The 15,716-nt window shown below is 33.8% G+C and overlaps 2 protein-coding genes across 2 annotated transcripts in view; both read left to right on the top strand.

Moving 5' to 3' along the window:
* Positions 1–1,420, top strand: part of LOC108365447 (serine-rich adhesin for platelets-like) — a 16,430-nt gene extending 15,010 nt beyond the window's left edge. Inside the window, exon 4 of the mRNA XM_017619477.1 lies at positions 1,233–1,420. Coding sequence (XP_017474966.1) covers positions 1,233–1,420 — 188 coding nt within the window. The remainder of the gene's footprint in view (positions 1–1,232) is intronic.
* Positions 1,421–7,234: 5,814 nt separating this feature from the next.
* The window catches only part of Cad89D (cadherin 89D), a 37,750-nt gene continuing 29,268 nt past the window's right edge, over positions 7,235–15,716 (top strand). Inside the window, exon 1 of the mRNA XM_017619476.1 lies at positions 7,235–7,334. Within this exon, the coding sequence (XP_017474965.1) occupies positions 7,235–7,334 (100 nt within the window). The remainder of the gene's footprint in view (positions 7,335–15,716) is intronic.

The raw sequence follows: 15,716 nt of genomic DNA, 5'->3' as shown, positions 1-15,716 counted from the left end.
GTTTGCTATAACGCGATTTATCGGTTAATAGCGGTTGCCTAAAAAAAATTTTTGTACACTCAACATTTTTTTTTCGACCGAAGCGTTTAAATAAAACTGACATACGATAAACTTTTTTTCTTTCATATGTAGTGATACGGCTTAATATGTGTACATACAATACTAATATAGGTACAATACACAACTACAGTGAAACCCGTTTAAGTACCCCTGCTTAAGTAACCAACATTTTTGGGCAATGTGAATTTTTGAATGTAATCTGAAGAAACTCCCTCTATTCTACTTCTCCGCTTATTTACCCAACCCCCCTAAGAACCTAAATTTTTCGTACACCATTTACCATTTTACCTATAATTTTCCGCTTTTTAGTGTCCTTTAAAAATTCCTTAAAATATTTACATATTCTGACATCGTTACACACCTTCGGCAAACAAAAATTATAATAAATCAACAGTAATTTTTAGCCACTTGAAACTTGCACATTATTAGACTAAAATTGAATGCGCTATAAAACTGTATACTCCAAAAACACATCTGAGAAAAAAAATGTTTAATTTTCATGAATTTTTTTCTTTAAGTGTTCTATAAAATCTTAAGCTTAGGTTTATATGGTATTTGTTCGGGAATGAACTGTATTTTAATTAAAAAATCTTAAATAAATACGTTTACTTCATTAAATGTTAAGGATTTACATATTTATGTAAGTTAACAAAAAGATGTAACTACATCAATAATTATGTTCGCTTAAATACCCGCCGCCTAAGTACCTCAAAAATCTGAAATTTTTCGTGAGGTACTTAAGCGGGTTTTACTGTATTTATGCATTTATAGTACATAAGTGCATGTACAAACAAAATATGGCAGATATAAGCGATTAGGCTTATGCTAATCAATATCGTTGTTGGCTCAGATGAGTGAGCTCATACTGACCGTTATATGCGACCGATGCACCCCACCGAAAATTCCCCTTTTCCTTGTGCTTCTCATTGTTTATAAGCGCAACATCTGCTAGTTTTCATAAACTTTTACACTCAACACCTCGCAATGGATTTTTCTTTCTATTCCTTTGTCTTCGCTGTTGCCCGTGCTCTTCCCCTCCCGCAATCAATTGCATTCTATTGCATTAAGTTCTTTCTTTTTTATTATCTCCTTTCTTTCCATTATTCTTTAGCAGATCAGCAGTCGCTTAAACAATTGCGTTAATAGTATTCTTTATTATTACTAAACAACAGAGGCAACTTTGTTACGAATATTGCACAAAGTGACTGTGGCAATGGCAATGGTGGTTGGTGGTTGTGGTGCTGGTAATAGTGGTCGCGGCGTCAACATCAACTGTGGCAGCAACAGGTTGCAAGCCATTCAGCAACCATGCAATATATGTACGTCGGCTCGTCGTTTGGTCAGCCACAAAGTCCAATAAGTGGGCAGTTGTGTGATTCGTTCTTTTCTTATGCTACATAATAGTTGTTGAAAGGTATGCACATGCATACATACTACATACATACATATGTATATATACGTATAGGCGCGAAGTTGGAAAGATGTTTTACCGGCTGCAGCAAACACGCCTTACTGAATAAAACTATAATGGAGGGAGCGTTGCAAGCGCGAGCAACAAGTTGTAAATTAGCTTTATGCTAATGCTTTTTATTGTTATGAAATTAAACTGTTTTAAGTGTGTTGCTATTATGAAGAAAAAAAAAAAACAGTTACGCACTCAAGCTCATTCATACTCGATTGCCAGACGTAAGCCTGCATGTTAATATCTGTTTTTTTTTTTTTAATAAGCATTGTTTATATTTATATTATTTCATAGCCGCTGCCATAGCGAAATCGAAATTATAACACAGTTCACAATTTTTTCTTTCGTTTTTTATTTGATCAATAGCAAATATTAACAAATCAAANCATAGCGAAATCGAAATTATAACACAGTTCACAATTTTTTCTTTCGTTTTTTATTTGATCAATAGCAAATATTAACAAATCAAATTGGCTGAGTGAATGGCTTGGGTGTGATATTTTTTTCGTGCTTTTTGAAAGTCAGATTATCTACCACAATAAAATTTAATTGTGACATTTTTGTCATTATCAAAAAAACCAACCACGTACATATGTAAATATGTACCTCTGAAGCATTTAGGTCATAAACTTGATGTAATGCAAATGAAAAATTTTGATTTAACTTTTTCTCAAATTACAACTGCATAAAATGTATTTATGAAGTAAGTACATAAATAAACTTAAGGAATAGGCAAATATGGTGTTTGTAAGGTTAGTGAAATTTGTAAGCCATTTGATATGAGATATGATACCTACAAAATAAGTTTAAAATCTTTTTCAAAAACTAGTTTTTTACATGATATTTATCATTGCTACACTCGAACCTTTACAAACTTGTTTTTAGAGTAATCTGAATAGTTAAATTGTAAAGAAATTTTAAAGGGTTCGTAAGTAAATCATTATTTCCCTTTCCGATTTCACAGTTCGACAAATTTTGACTTTTTTGTTACCAACACATCGTTTCGTGTAGATTTTTGTGTGCTGAATCCAAATCTGTCCGCAGAATTACCACTTTTTGGCACTTTAAGGTTAGGATATCTCACAATTCTATAGCCAGATTCGGATTCTCCACCCAAAAATCTCCACGAAACGAAAGGTGGTAAAATTTTGTTGACCTGTGTTTTTTGCCGAATTTTCCAAGATCGAATGTATTGTGCACACTTTGATTTATTCAGATTTAAATTTCTGAAGAAAATCGGTAAATCAACGAAAATAATGCTGCATTATGAAGATTTTTTTTCAGAATTTTCTTTAAGAAATCGTACAGAAACGTTATCAGATTGTGTTAACCACTTCGTATAATTTTCTTTGAAGATCGTTACAGAGCGTGAAACACACTTCCCAATTAAAGCTTTCGTTACGATTTTGAGAACTCTTTGTTTCAAACCTGCGCCACTAAATAACTACTCGCTCGAGGCGACAAACTTTAAAAACTTTAAACTTGACAAAACTGTAAATTCTTTTGGATTGACTGTGCACCAGTTGAAAGGACTTTCAGTTATGTTTATTTATTTTTTTTTGCGGTGCAATAATTCATCTTTACAATCTAGCATCATGGCAATACCGTTGTTTAAACACTACTGTTTTCCAAATAATTCTTCAATCTTATTCTTTTTTCTGAATTTCGAGAACCTGTAACGTCATCAGCGTTTTTCGATTTTAGTTTTTTTTTATTCATTTTTAATCTTTTCTTCTGTGACTAGCCAGATATACATTTTATCAGTGCACTTGTACAATATTCCAGGGACTGAAAATAACAGTTTAAGCTATTTAAGTCCTCTTTCATTTAATAAACTCATGTTTGATTTGGATAAGCGGATTGTTTATTATCCGGAAAGGACTTTTATTTCGGAATAAAAAAAATATTTGGCCAAATTTAACTCGTAAAAAAAGTACAAAACCATGTATCGTCATTCTGCAAAACTACGTAACTGACATTTGCTGCCAAAAATTGGATTTGGTCATACAGGCTTCCCATAACCAACATAATAATTTAAATATTATCTATATTATATTTATACACAAAGGCTCATCGGAATCAGTCTCGGAGTTATTAGGAGAACGATCAGCAAAAAAAAAACTCACCCAGGTATGTAGATAGGTACATACAGCCTGCGACACAAGGATAGCACATCAATATTTTGACCAGTTTTGATTATATTTCTTTTGTATTTTTTAATGCTCATTATAAAAAGTATAACTCACTATCTAAATAAAACCATCTAAATCCGAATTTAAAACTCTAAGCAAAAATTCACGAACTTTTCATCGCAATTCAACATTGTAACATTGACTAGATTGTTTTTCATCAATACGATTAGAAGTTTGAACTCCATTCCAACTGCAGAAGACGAAAATTAAATAAAAGCTACTACAAAGCAATTTTATACTCTCATTTTTCTAGCCACTTAATCAGGCCATCAAAATTAGATTAATTTAATTTTGCTTTAATTTAATATAAGATTACAATTAAGTTCAACTGTAATTACATTTTGTTTTAATTTTTAATATTTAATTGCTCGTTTTGTTTTTATTGTCCCATATCCATTGTAAGCTCTATTGTATTTTGTACCTATGTTAATTTTGTTGTACTAATAAAAAAAAGGCAATTCTTACTGTGCTAATATCACCGTTATAATAATAAATTAAAACGAAATGGATTCCAAGGCTTTTCCAATATTCAGCTCAGACCAGGGGCAGTAAAAATTACAACTTTTATTATAAAAATTGCTCTTTAACAATTATTTTTTTACTTTTATTTAATTACTCCTTACATAACAATTATTTCTCATTTCTCGTTTTTAAATCCAAAATAACAATCATTTTTGATTTTCAACTAAATAACCAGCAATCAAGAGCTATTTTTTATTTTTATATTATATGTTTCAGATAACAGTTATTGAATACTTTTATTTATAAGGGACATCAATAAAAATTAGACAGTGACATTTATTTTTTAAGTCATACTTATAAAAGTTATTTGTATAAGTCGTAGTAAACTTTCGTTTCCCAACACCTTCGTAATTGCGAAATTGATAATGGCTTTTATACGTATGACTTAAAAAATAAAAGTCAGTGACTGATTTATATCCAAAATTGTGAAATATAAATATAAAACAATTGTTATTTTTAATTTTGCATAAAACTACANCGTATGACTTAAAAAATAAAAGTCAGTGACTGATTTATATCCAAAATTGTAAAATGTAAATATAAAACAATTGTTATTTTTAATTTTGCATAAAACTACAAAAAAATTATTGCTAAATTTGATTCTCGGTGAAAAGAGAAATCGTCTGGTATATATATAACGTAGTTGTAGAACACTTCCTTCATAGTGAACTTTTCAATGACAAATTTTCATCAATAACTGTTATGTCCCTGGCTCAGGCCCATTGGTGAAGATAGAGCCGAGGCTATTTAGGTTTCCCCATGACCTCTCATGGATATTTAAAAGCATCATTTACTAAGGAAACAGAAGCACAGAGTGATCTGATCTAGTTCCCTATAACTTCTAGGTATTGTATCTGGAAGTATCTCGTTGCATTGCAGCAAGCCTTCAGTTTTCCATGGAGGTTTCTCGGACGGTAGATGATATCTTCATGAGTTTTAATGCGAGTCATAGGCAAATCACCCGTGATAACTTCTGCCTGTCAAAACACAAACAAAAATTTGCTATGGGCACAATCTACTCAGCCACTTAAACACTATGAATGATATCAGCTTAGAGCTCAATCTAAGAATATCTCTGGACAACATACTAAATATGCTGCCTTGGGCGCGCTAGGCGATGGAAAAGCAGCGCCTGCTCTCTCACAGAAAAAAATGCACCTTACAAATTTGCTCGTTCGAGAAGCCATTAGAATCATTTAAGGGCACTGGAAGGGCTTAGTGCAAGGAAAAGAGGCAATTAGCGATTTTTTTTTTGGTGATCTGAACTTGAACCGACAAATAGTTATAGTGCCGACATTGCCGATTTCGATTTCATGGATTGATATTAGCAAGTATGTAAGCTTTGAAAATTTTTAAATACAAATTAAGTCGCACATTCATATAGTTTTCCCACGAGCAATAAGAGCGCAAAAAATTGCAAATTTAATTAATATAAGCCCTTGGTTTAGCAGCGAAGATGCATTGTTCGTTTACCCTACGAGAACGAAAGAGAAAGCGTTTGAGAAATATTTGCGGAAATTCATTCCATGTAAATATTTGTGTTAATCCAATGAAAGCGTGGAAAAATGTGTTTATAAGCGTACGCGAATCTTCATCTTTTGAACTGGGTCTTTGCATAATCGCAACAACTGCTGCTGCTGCTAAGCACTTTCAATGCATACCCAATGTCGCTGCTGTTTTTAATTTTTGCACGCCAAGTTCTGAGCCACCGACAGCTTTACGTCGCCACCATAATACGCACACAACTCGCCTTTGCAACAGCTCAACACTTCCTTATGCGTGCAACAAGTCGACAGCTGGCTGACTGATAAGCCAATGCGCTCGTGTAATTCCCAATAGAAGTGGCAGAGACTTGGTGCAACATGCGCCACTGCTTCTTCTTTCACTCTCCACTGTGCCACATGCAACATTAAGTGGGCGAGCAGCCTGCCGCGCTAATGCGTAGCAAGTTACGATCCGGCGAAGAATGGACAGCAATAGCTACAAGTACATAAGTACGTACATACATACATATGTATGTAGTTTGGCTTCAGCGGCAATTATTGCACTACCAGCAGCGAACAAACTTGGCGGCAACTGGGAGCAAGTCATCTAGCCACTTACAAACATAGACAACCAGTTGAATGCGCGCACCAGTCAGCTAGCCAAACACAAGCAGTTGTTGTTGTGCTCCAACTTCGACATTATGTACGTTGTTGCCAGCAGTTGGAGTACTTTGTGGAGCGAAGCTAGGCCAGAGTCGCTTAGGCCAACGCTGCTTCAGTTTAGTTAGTTCGCGGTTCGAGTGCGGTCGTTGTTGCAAGTGTGCGCGCGNTCAGCTAGCCAAACACAAGCAGTTGTTGTTGTGCTCCAACTTCGACATTATGTACGTTGTTGCCAGCAGTTGGAGTACTTTGTGGAGCGAAGCTAGGCCAGAGTCGCTTAGCCCAACGCTGCTTCAGTTTAGTTAGTTCGCGGTTCGAGTGCGGTCGTTGTTGCAAGTGTGCGCGCACAAAATCATATCTGCGATAGATATTTAGACTGGTAGCAAGCAGTGAGTGCATATACATATGCATGTACACATACATATTTACATACATACATACATATATGTATAAAAAACACATCTACATTTTGTACAACATTGCTTCTTCCTGAGGCAACTAAATTTAAACGCTGCTACTATGAATGTGACTGTGTGACACCAGGTGACTGATGACACCTCAATTAACCCGGAAAAACAAATACTAAATATAAAAAGTTAGCTAGTTGCTGGAAGCGTTTAAGGATCGTCGCGGCGCGCAGTACGACCTTAAACTTGCGAGTCATTTGCCGTGAAGTAAAAAGAAGTGAAAAAAATAATAATAATTAAGCAAATCGAAAAACTTCATCAAAGTCAACTAAGCGAAACTGCACTGCCAAAGTAATGCAGTAGCTAATTATACAAAAACAAAAAAAGGAAATAAATAAATAAATAAATAAAATAAATGCGCTAAGCCGCAAATTGAGTGTATGAAAAATGCAAATGCAATTAAGCGCAAAGGATACATTGAACCTGTGGATAATATTCATCTGTAATTGCTTCGTTTTGAATGCCACAAATTTGGGGTTTGTGCGAGGCAAGTTTAATGTTGGCACACCGCCGAGTTACTCATTCATTAAGTTGCAATTAAAAGTTGTTCAATTTCGAAAGATTTATGTATATGTAGTTATGATTGTGAGTTGTATGTAAGTATGCAGCAAAATTATCAGCATCCACGCATGCGCGTGCGTCCGCTTGCATTTAGCGCACATNACTCATTCATTAAGTTGCAATTAAAAGTTGTTCAATTTCGAAAGATTTATGTATATGTATGATTGTGAGTTGTATGTAAGTATGCAGCAAAATTATCAGCATCCACGCATGCGCGTGCGTCCGCTTGCATTTGGCGCACACGCACTTTTATGGTCAATGCCGCAGCGCAACGAGTATGCGCCTAGCTAGACACCCGCGTTGTTGCATCTTTCTTGCTTTGTGTGGTGGCTTGTTGCGCATTTTGGCATGCGGCATGCGGCATTACTGATACCCGCGGCCGCGACCATGGGATTGGCCAACACACAAGCACAACAACAACAATGAGCACTGCCATCAACAACCACATATACATACGTACATATGTAGCTAATACAATGCTAGCAGCGATTATGTGGAATGATCCGTTAAATAACCTCATTTTGGATTAAATGGCTGCACATCTTGTTTGACTTTTTGCTCCTCTTTATTCCTCTTTGTACGCGTTAATGTTTATATTTTTTATATTTCTCTCTATTTTTTATGGTTTTCACGTTAACAACGTTTTAACACACACACACATGTATGCAAGTGCTACGTTAAAAAATTTGCTCTTGATGTGCCACCTTAATAAAAACATTATATATATATACTTTTTTTAATAACTACTTTTTATTGCCCGCCCAATTTGTGGTTTATTCGGTCATGAACCCGATTTTTTGGCAGACACACACACACACACACACACGCTAGCATTCGAGAGCTGAAACCGTACTCAAGCAGGAAAGCAATGAAAATTCACGTAAGCTCGCAACATTTTGCCGCCGGCTAGTGGGCTGGCTTGGTTAGTTTTAAAATCGTCGTTGCGCATTTTTTTGACGTAAATTCAAATTATGAAAATTGCTGGTAGCGATTTTTAACTGAAAGGTGCGAATTCAGGAAAACGGCAATTTAAGTGTGCATAGTTATTGGTTGTTATTAAATGACGGAAGTTGTACAATCTGGTATACAGAGAGTAATATGACAAGCCACTAAAAGTGATTGTGTAACAGCGAAATGTTATGTGAGCAAATGAAAGGATAATGCATTTTGAACGGTGTGCGCAAAAAGTGATTTAAAAAAAAATATCATGAAATCGACAAAATACAAAATTTCGGTAAACTATGATTTGTTGGAAACAAAGTAACGTAACCCTACACTGAGAAAAAATAAACTACATATGTATATCGCATTACTTTCAAACCAAAACACACACCTATTTTTTTGCTACAAGAGTGTCATGATCCAAAAAATATAAAAATTGTAGTTAAGTATTCAGAAATGAAAGCGAAACTACCGGAATCAGAACATCACGATTCTAACTGACAGCCAAGCTGCCATCAAGGCTGGTGATGGCATGCCTTGATATGCTTAAAACTCTTGGTCTGACCAATCGAGTGTGGGTTTTCTGGTTTATTGGTGTGAAAAGAAACAAAGTTTCCCAAAGTACTTTAGTATAGAGCCTATAAAGTACTTTGGGAAACTTTGTTTCTGGTTACTGGTTACTGGTTAATATACCCACTACACTATGTGTCAAATTAAACTTGTTGGCTCGGTATTGAGTAAAACCAAATGCAAGTGCAGTGATCGGACTTTAAAAAATATCTGTGTGGTAAAATCTGGAAAAAAATGTGGTAGATCTCTGGGTTTGGATCAAACTTTGTACAAAAATTAAAAAAAATCTGCAAGGTTTCACCTAAACTGCAAACTTTTTAATTAGACTCTAAAAAAAAATAATTTTAATATAATAAAAGTGCAAGATTGGAGTTGCTAAAAATTGCGTTGAGTTTTGACAATTTTTTTCCTTGACGGTGCAAATCAGCTCCTTTCATATTGAGATATTTTTCGAACATATTTTAAGAGATTTCTGCAACCTTACGGAGTGCAGCCGGNACGATGCATAGCAGCTCCTTTCATATTGAGATATTTTTCGAACATATTTTAAGAGATCTCTGCAACTTTATGGAGTGCTGCCGTTTTTTTTATCACATCACGAAGTAGCGAACAAATGTGGCACGTTCCAGCCACTAAACAGCTAATTGGGATTTGTCGATTTTGACAATTCTCAAGTAAAAGTAAACAACGCCTCAGAAACCTTAGATGCACTTAAATTTGCTAATACTTTCACAAAAATCGCCGTTTTTTAATATTTTCGCTATTAACTCCTTTTATAAATCATATATTATTNCCACGCGAATAGTGAAATGTGCTACTCTTCGTAGGGACCGACGATATAGTGTTTAGTGTTGGACAATTTTTTCTCTTAAGATTAAGAAAATTATGTCAAGCAAAAAGGCGAATACNAAATTTCATCGTCGCCGGAATCTTGTATTATATTATTCCAGTTACCATATAGTGTTTAGTGTTGGACAATTTTTTCTCTTAAGATTAAGAAAATTATGTCAAGCAAAAATAAAACTACTCAAAAAGGCGAATACATGGTAGATTTCAGACCTTGAGTGGTAGATGTGGTAGATGCTCAAAAAAGTGGCAGATCTACCACAAAGTGGTAGAAGTCCGATCACTGTGCTAGTGATATATATGGTCGTTTAAAGTACAAAATGCGTATCGTCATTCTGAAAAACCGCGTAACTGACATTGGCTGCCAAAAAAGAGATTAGCTCACTCAAGCTTTTGGCTCAATCCTTATCCATTTTTCTGAAATATACTAGCCAGGAATGCTATTGCTTTATAAAAACGAGCACCATTTTGAAATATAGGTGTTTTTACTCTCTAGAAAATAATTTTTGCAACCTCGCCAACGCGGTTTGCATTATCTTGATACACGGTTCAGCAAAATGCAAAACCGCGTATGTGAAGTTTTAGAAATAATTTTCATGATCGTAGAAACACTCATATTTCAAAATGGTTCCCTTTTTTTAAAAAGCAATCGCATTTCTGGCTAGTATATTTCCGGACGAATGGATAAGGATTGAGCCAAGAGCTTGTGTGAGCAAATCCAATTTTTGGCAGCCAATGTCAGTTACGCGGTTTTGCAGAATGACGATATATATATATATATATATATATTTTTTTTTTACATAGTATAATAAAGGAAAGTCGAGATTCTTTGTACGCGGTAATATCGAAAACTGCTGAACGGATTTTGACGAGATTTTCTCTAATATACTCTGTATCGATGGAAGAGTGACCTTTTTTATACTTAGAATCTTAATAGGGTTGCCACTTGTCAGAAAAACTATAAGATCCGCACCGTTCGTTGGATTACAAAAGATGAGGTGACAAGTGATAGGGATTGGCCTCTAGAACAGCACTAATATTTTTTTAAATAGGGTTGCCACCTGTTAATAAAATTCCTATATGTAATCATAATAAGCGTAGGCATAAATTCTGCGACGTCAATGTCAAACGAAAAGACAGCCTCTACATGTGCAATAATGTATTACTTTCTGAGGGTTGTCACCTATTAAAAAGTAAAAAAAAATTTCGCCGTTAGTTGGATTACAAAATGAGATACCAAACGAAAGGGCCTGGCCTTTGCATGCTCAAAAGCTTTCATTTTTTGAATAAGGTTGCCAGCTATTTAAAAATTACTATCTTCCATTCATAGTATAAAGGAAAGTCGAGATATTTTGACTACGCNGCAATAATGTATTACTTTCTGAGGGTTGTCACCTATTAAAAAGTAAAAAAAAATTTCGCCGTTAGTTGGATTACAAAATGAGATACCAAACGAAAGGGCCTGGCCTTTTCATGCTCAAAAGCTTTCATTTTTTGAATAGGGTTGCCACCTATTTAAAAATTACTATCTTCCATTCATAGTATAAACGAAAGTCGAGATATTTTGACTACGGTAATTTCAAAAACTACTGAACGGATTTATACGAGATTATTCAAGTATAATCTGTATCGATAAAAATATTATACTTAGTACTTTAAATTCTTATAGGGTTGCCACCTGTCTAAACAATTATTAGAAATGAGGTGTCAGTGAAAGTGAAAGGATATGGTCCCTGCATTTGCAATAAGTTTTTGGAGTGGGGTTGCCACCTATTTAAAAATTATGTACGTATAATACGTGATTTGCACAGTTAATTAAATTAAAAAAAATGAGGTGTCAAAGGAAAAGGCTTGACCTTCCGATTCGCAGTAAGGCTTTATTTTTCGAAGAGTGTTGCAGCCTGTGCGAATATTTTATAAATGTGGGCTGTTCGTTATATTGCAAAAAATCAGGTGCAAATGAAAGGGCTTGGTCTCCAGATGCACAATTATATATTATTTTTTAGTAGGGTTGCAACCTGTTTATTTGTCAATCGCGTCTTATTTAATATCTACACATTCAGCGCGTAGCGAAGCCTCGTGCATACGAGGCCGTCTAGTATATATATGTATATATATATGTATATATGTCAACAATATTACGTCAATGGATTTTTTGTTTTTTGAGTTTAGCTCAAATAAGGATGATATCCTCAATTCAATCCTTGCACACAATTTATTGTTTAATTGGGGTAAGTTCTTGAAAACATCGTTTTACAAAATACGGATTTTTTGATACAAGGATTTAATTTTTGTGATTTAAGGATTTCAAAGAATTGATTTCGTGATTTCAAANTTTTCAATTCTCTCGGCACACGCACAACGCAGTTAATTGCACTGCTTTATTTTTAATATAGGGATCAGGGGCCATGCAAAGATTACCAAAAACTCATGAAACAGAACGAAGCAAGAAAAAAAAACTATCAGTATTTTCTTCAAACCAAACCAATTTTTTTTTTTAAGAGATAATTAATAATAATTAATCATAATTAAAAAAGGGATTTCGCCATTTCTCGAAATTAGCCTCTAAAATCGAGCTACGGACCTCCGAAGTTCGAAATTGGACCTTTGGTAAAAAATTATTTTTAATTACTGTATGCTATAAATTACTCTTCAATTCCCAATACCAGACGTTCGTGTTTCTATACGAAAAAACTTTTTTGTAGCAAAAAATATTAACAAAATGGCTTTGAAGGATTTGAACATTATTCATTCATTCATTCACATTCTTCCATTTGAAGGTAGAAGATTTAAAACGAAATGAATTTTCATAAATTGCACAATTCAGAATGCTAAGTGTTTTTTATATGAAGTAGAATATCCAAATCTACTTTACTCTGTTTCGCTGGAACTTTGAATCAACTCATGCAGAGATCTAATATGTATGTATACCTGTAGTTGCGTATGTAACGTATACGCTCCGTAGCACCATACGCAGTTTTCTAACACGTTTGGTCGCACGCCTTTTCTTAGAAGACATCTTATTCCAAAGTAATTAAATATTGGCGTGGGAGGTTTTTATGCACCGAGCTAGCAAGGAAACGTACATTTTACGAACATTATGCTCTACGAATGCTCTACGAGGGATTCTCGATCAGAAAGAAATTGGAAAAAGGCTCGTAAACGATAAAACAAAAAATTCAATAGAAAAAGGCAAAGGTAGTAACTTGTCAGCACAAGAAAAAGTTTTAATTTTATTGGAAATTTTTGTTGACCCACAATATTTTATAATATAAATAATTCGCATACGATTGCCTTTTTGGATCCGTTTACGATTGTTCGTAGGCGCTCCACAATTTCCAGCGAAAAAGTACCTATTAGAAAATGAATCGTAAACGGCTATCATAAACAAATTTTTATTCAGTTTACGATGATTATTTTGGCTGAGTAGTATTCCCTATGCCCATATATGTATATTACTTTCTTCATATATAAAACAATTTTAGAATGAGCTTCGAGTTTGCCAATAAAAATTGTAAAATTTTAGTTTATTAAATCATATGTATGTAGTCATTTTACTCAATGTATTTTTTTCATTTGGTGACACACTAGTTTTATTACACTGGGTTCGTTTTTTTATCAAGAAGAACATTAGGTCTAAATGTCTAATCAAAATTGTCAATCTAAAATTGTTAAAATTAAAAAAAAAAACTCTTGCAATTTCAAAAATTACAAAATAGCTGCGACAGATATTCTGCATGCTGCCATTTTTTTTTAATTTCGTGATAAACTCTTTACACTTCACATATATGTTGTATTTGATGCCAACGTCCATTGCTTTTAATATGGACATTCTATTTGGAAACTTCCCAAAGTAACTAAAATAAAAATAATTATGATTTTTTCGTGTGACAATGAAAATGTGAGTGATTTCGGTACTTTTTCGCCTAAATAAATATTTTAAGGCTAAAATTGTTCAAATAGTTGATTTATTTTTTAATGTATCTACTTATTTCTGGAACTCCATTGATTGAAATTAATACAAGAAGAATGCTTTGCCGTTTCTTTTCTGACGTGTGAAGGGAGTGACTCTAAAAAACAATTCGTGGGATTTGCTCATATACACATGTATGTACTTATGAACGTTTATTCTTTCGACACTACTGAGAGCAAAAAAAATAAAAGTAAACTTTGGCTCTTTTTCGTAAAACTCTTCAACACTGCATGCGCCACTTCCGAGCTAACAAGGCTTTGAAAATGATAAATAGTCCTACCTACTATATTATGCCTAATTCTCAAAAAGTTAAAATGATAGAAAAACATTTGCCAGACAATAACAAATTTTCTAAGGTACGTAGATACACTGGATTGTTCTTTATCGAAAATAGAGATATACTATTTGTATTTTGAAATCAAAAAATATATAAAGGTAGCTCAAAGCGTCCAAAGTTTTACATGCATTTAATATGGGGAAAAGCAACTTTTTGTAGAAATGGTATAGAATTCTTAAATATCAATATTATTTTATTGGAAAACTTGGTTTCTCTTCAAGAGATTTCCAATAATAACACCAAATCATTATATATTTTTCATAGTAGCTCTATTTTATAAGTCCGCAANGCTCATATACACATGTATGTACTTATGAACGTTTATTCTTTCGACACTACTGAGAGCAAAAAAAATAAAAGTAAACTTTGGCTCTTTTTCGTAAAACTCTTCAACACTGCATGCGCCACTTCCGAGCTAACAAGGCTTTGAAAATGATAAATAGTCCTACCTACTATATTATGCCTAATTCTCAAAAAGTTAAAATGATAGAAAAACATTTGCCAGACAATAACAAATTTTCTAAGGTACGTAGATATATTCAGTAGGGCTATCCAAAAATGAAATGCATGTAAAGGAGTAAAGTCGGAATTTTAATGTCCTTACCCACTGGATTGTTCTTTATCGAAAATAGAGATATACTATTTGTATTTTGAAATCAAAAAATATATAAAGGTAGCTCAAAGCGTCCAAAGTTTTACATGCATTTAATATGGGGAAAAGCAACTTTTTGTAGAAATGGTATAGAATTCTTAAATATCAATATTATTTTATTGGAAAACATGGTTTCTCTTCAAGAGATTTCCAATAATAACACCAAATCATTATATATTTTTCATAGTAGCTCTATTTTATAAGTCCGCAGAAACCCCAAAAAAATGCCAGAAAATTCAACGGGGGGATATAAAAAAATCTTTACTATTAAAAAAAATTGTTAAATAACAAATTGGGTATTATTATTAGAAGTCTCTAAAGAAAATCAGACTTTTTCCGTCGAAAAATATTAATTTTCAATAACTATACGTCATTTCTATGAAAAGTTGTTTTTTCCCCATGCAAAATACTTGGAAAATTTTGAGCGTATATATAGGGGTATATTTTTTCGATATAGAAAAATCCTAGGGGGTGAGGGCATTAAGATTCCGCCTTTACTTATTTTGGACCACCCTATTAGCTTATATTTTTCAAAATTTCGCTTAGGACAGATGGCATACACTTCTTATAAAATACTTATAAAAAGACTACGTCATAGCGGCTATTCGGTTTATTTAGCTTACCCTTTTGAAACTAAAATTAAATGCCACTGTGACACTACATTTGCTTTTCTTACATTTATGCTTGTGCATAAATATGACCATATATTATGTATATATACATATGTACATATGTAGATACATATATATGATCTTGGTTTTTTATTTATATACAAATTCATACGGAAAAGAAAGAAAAATCTGTTGATTTCACCAAATGTAAAGTATCCCGTGATAAAGCTGCCGGAAAAAATGTCGGCCCGTGGCGGACCGTCGCATGTCAATCTGGATCGTGTTGCAAATGCGTTGCCAACAACATGCCACAACTAACACTCTCACACGAGGTATGTGCAACAATTCTTCGAATGCACAGAGACAGAATACTTTGA

This window comes from Rhagoletis zephyria, unplaced genomic scaffold (genome assembly GCF_001687245.7).
Source record: "Rhagoletis zephyria isolate East Lansing unplaced genomic scaffold, Rhagoletis_zephyria_1.1 Rzeph_scaffold_01874, whole genome shotgun sequence".
Taxonomy (NCBI): Eukaryota; Metazoa; Arthropoda; class Insecta; order Diptera; family Tephritidae; genus Rhagoletis; species Rhagoletis zephyria.
The sequence above is the reverse complement of the archived record's forward strand: the minus strand, read 5'-3'. Positions and strand labels throughout refer to the sequence as shown.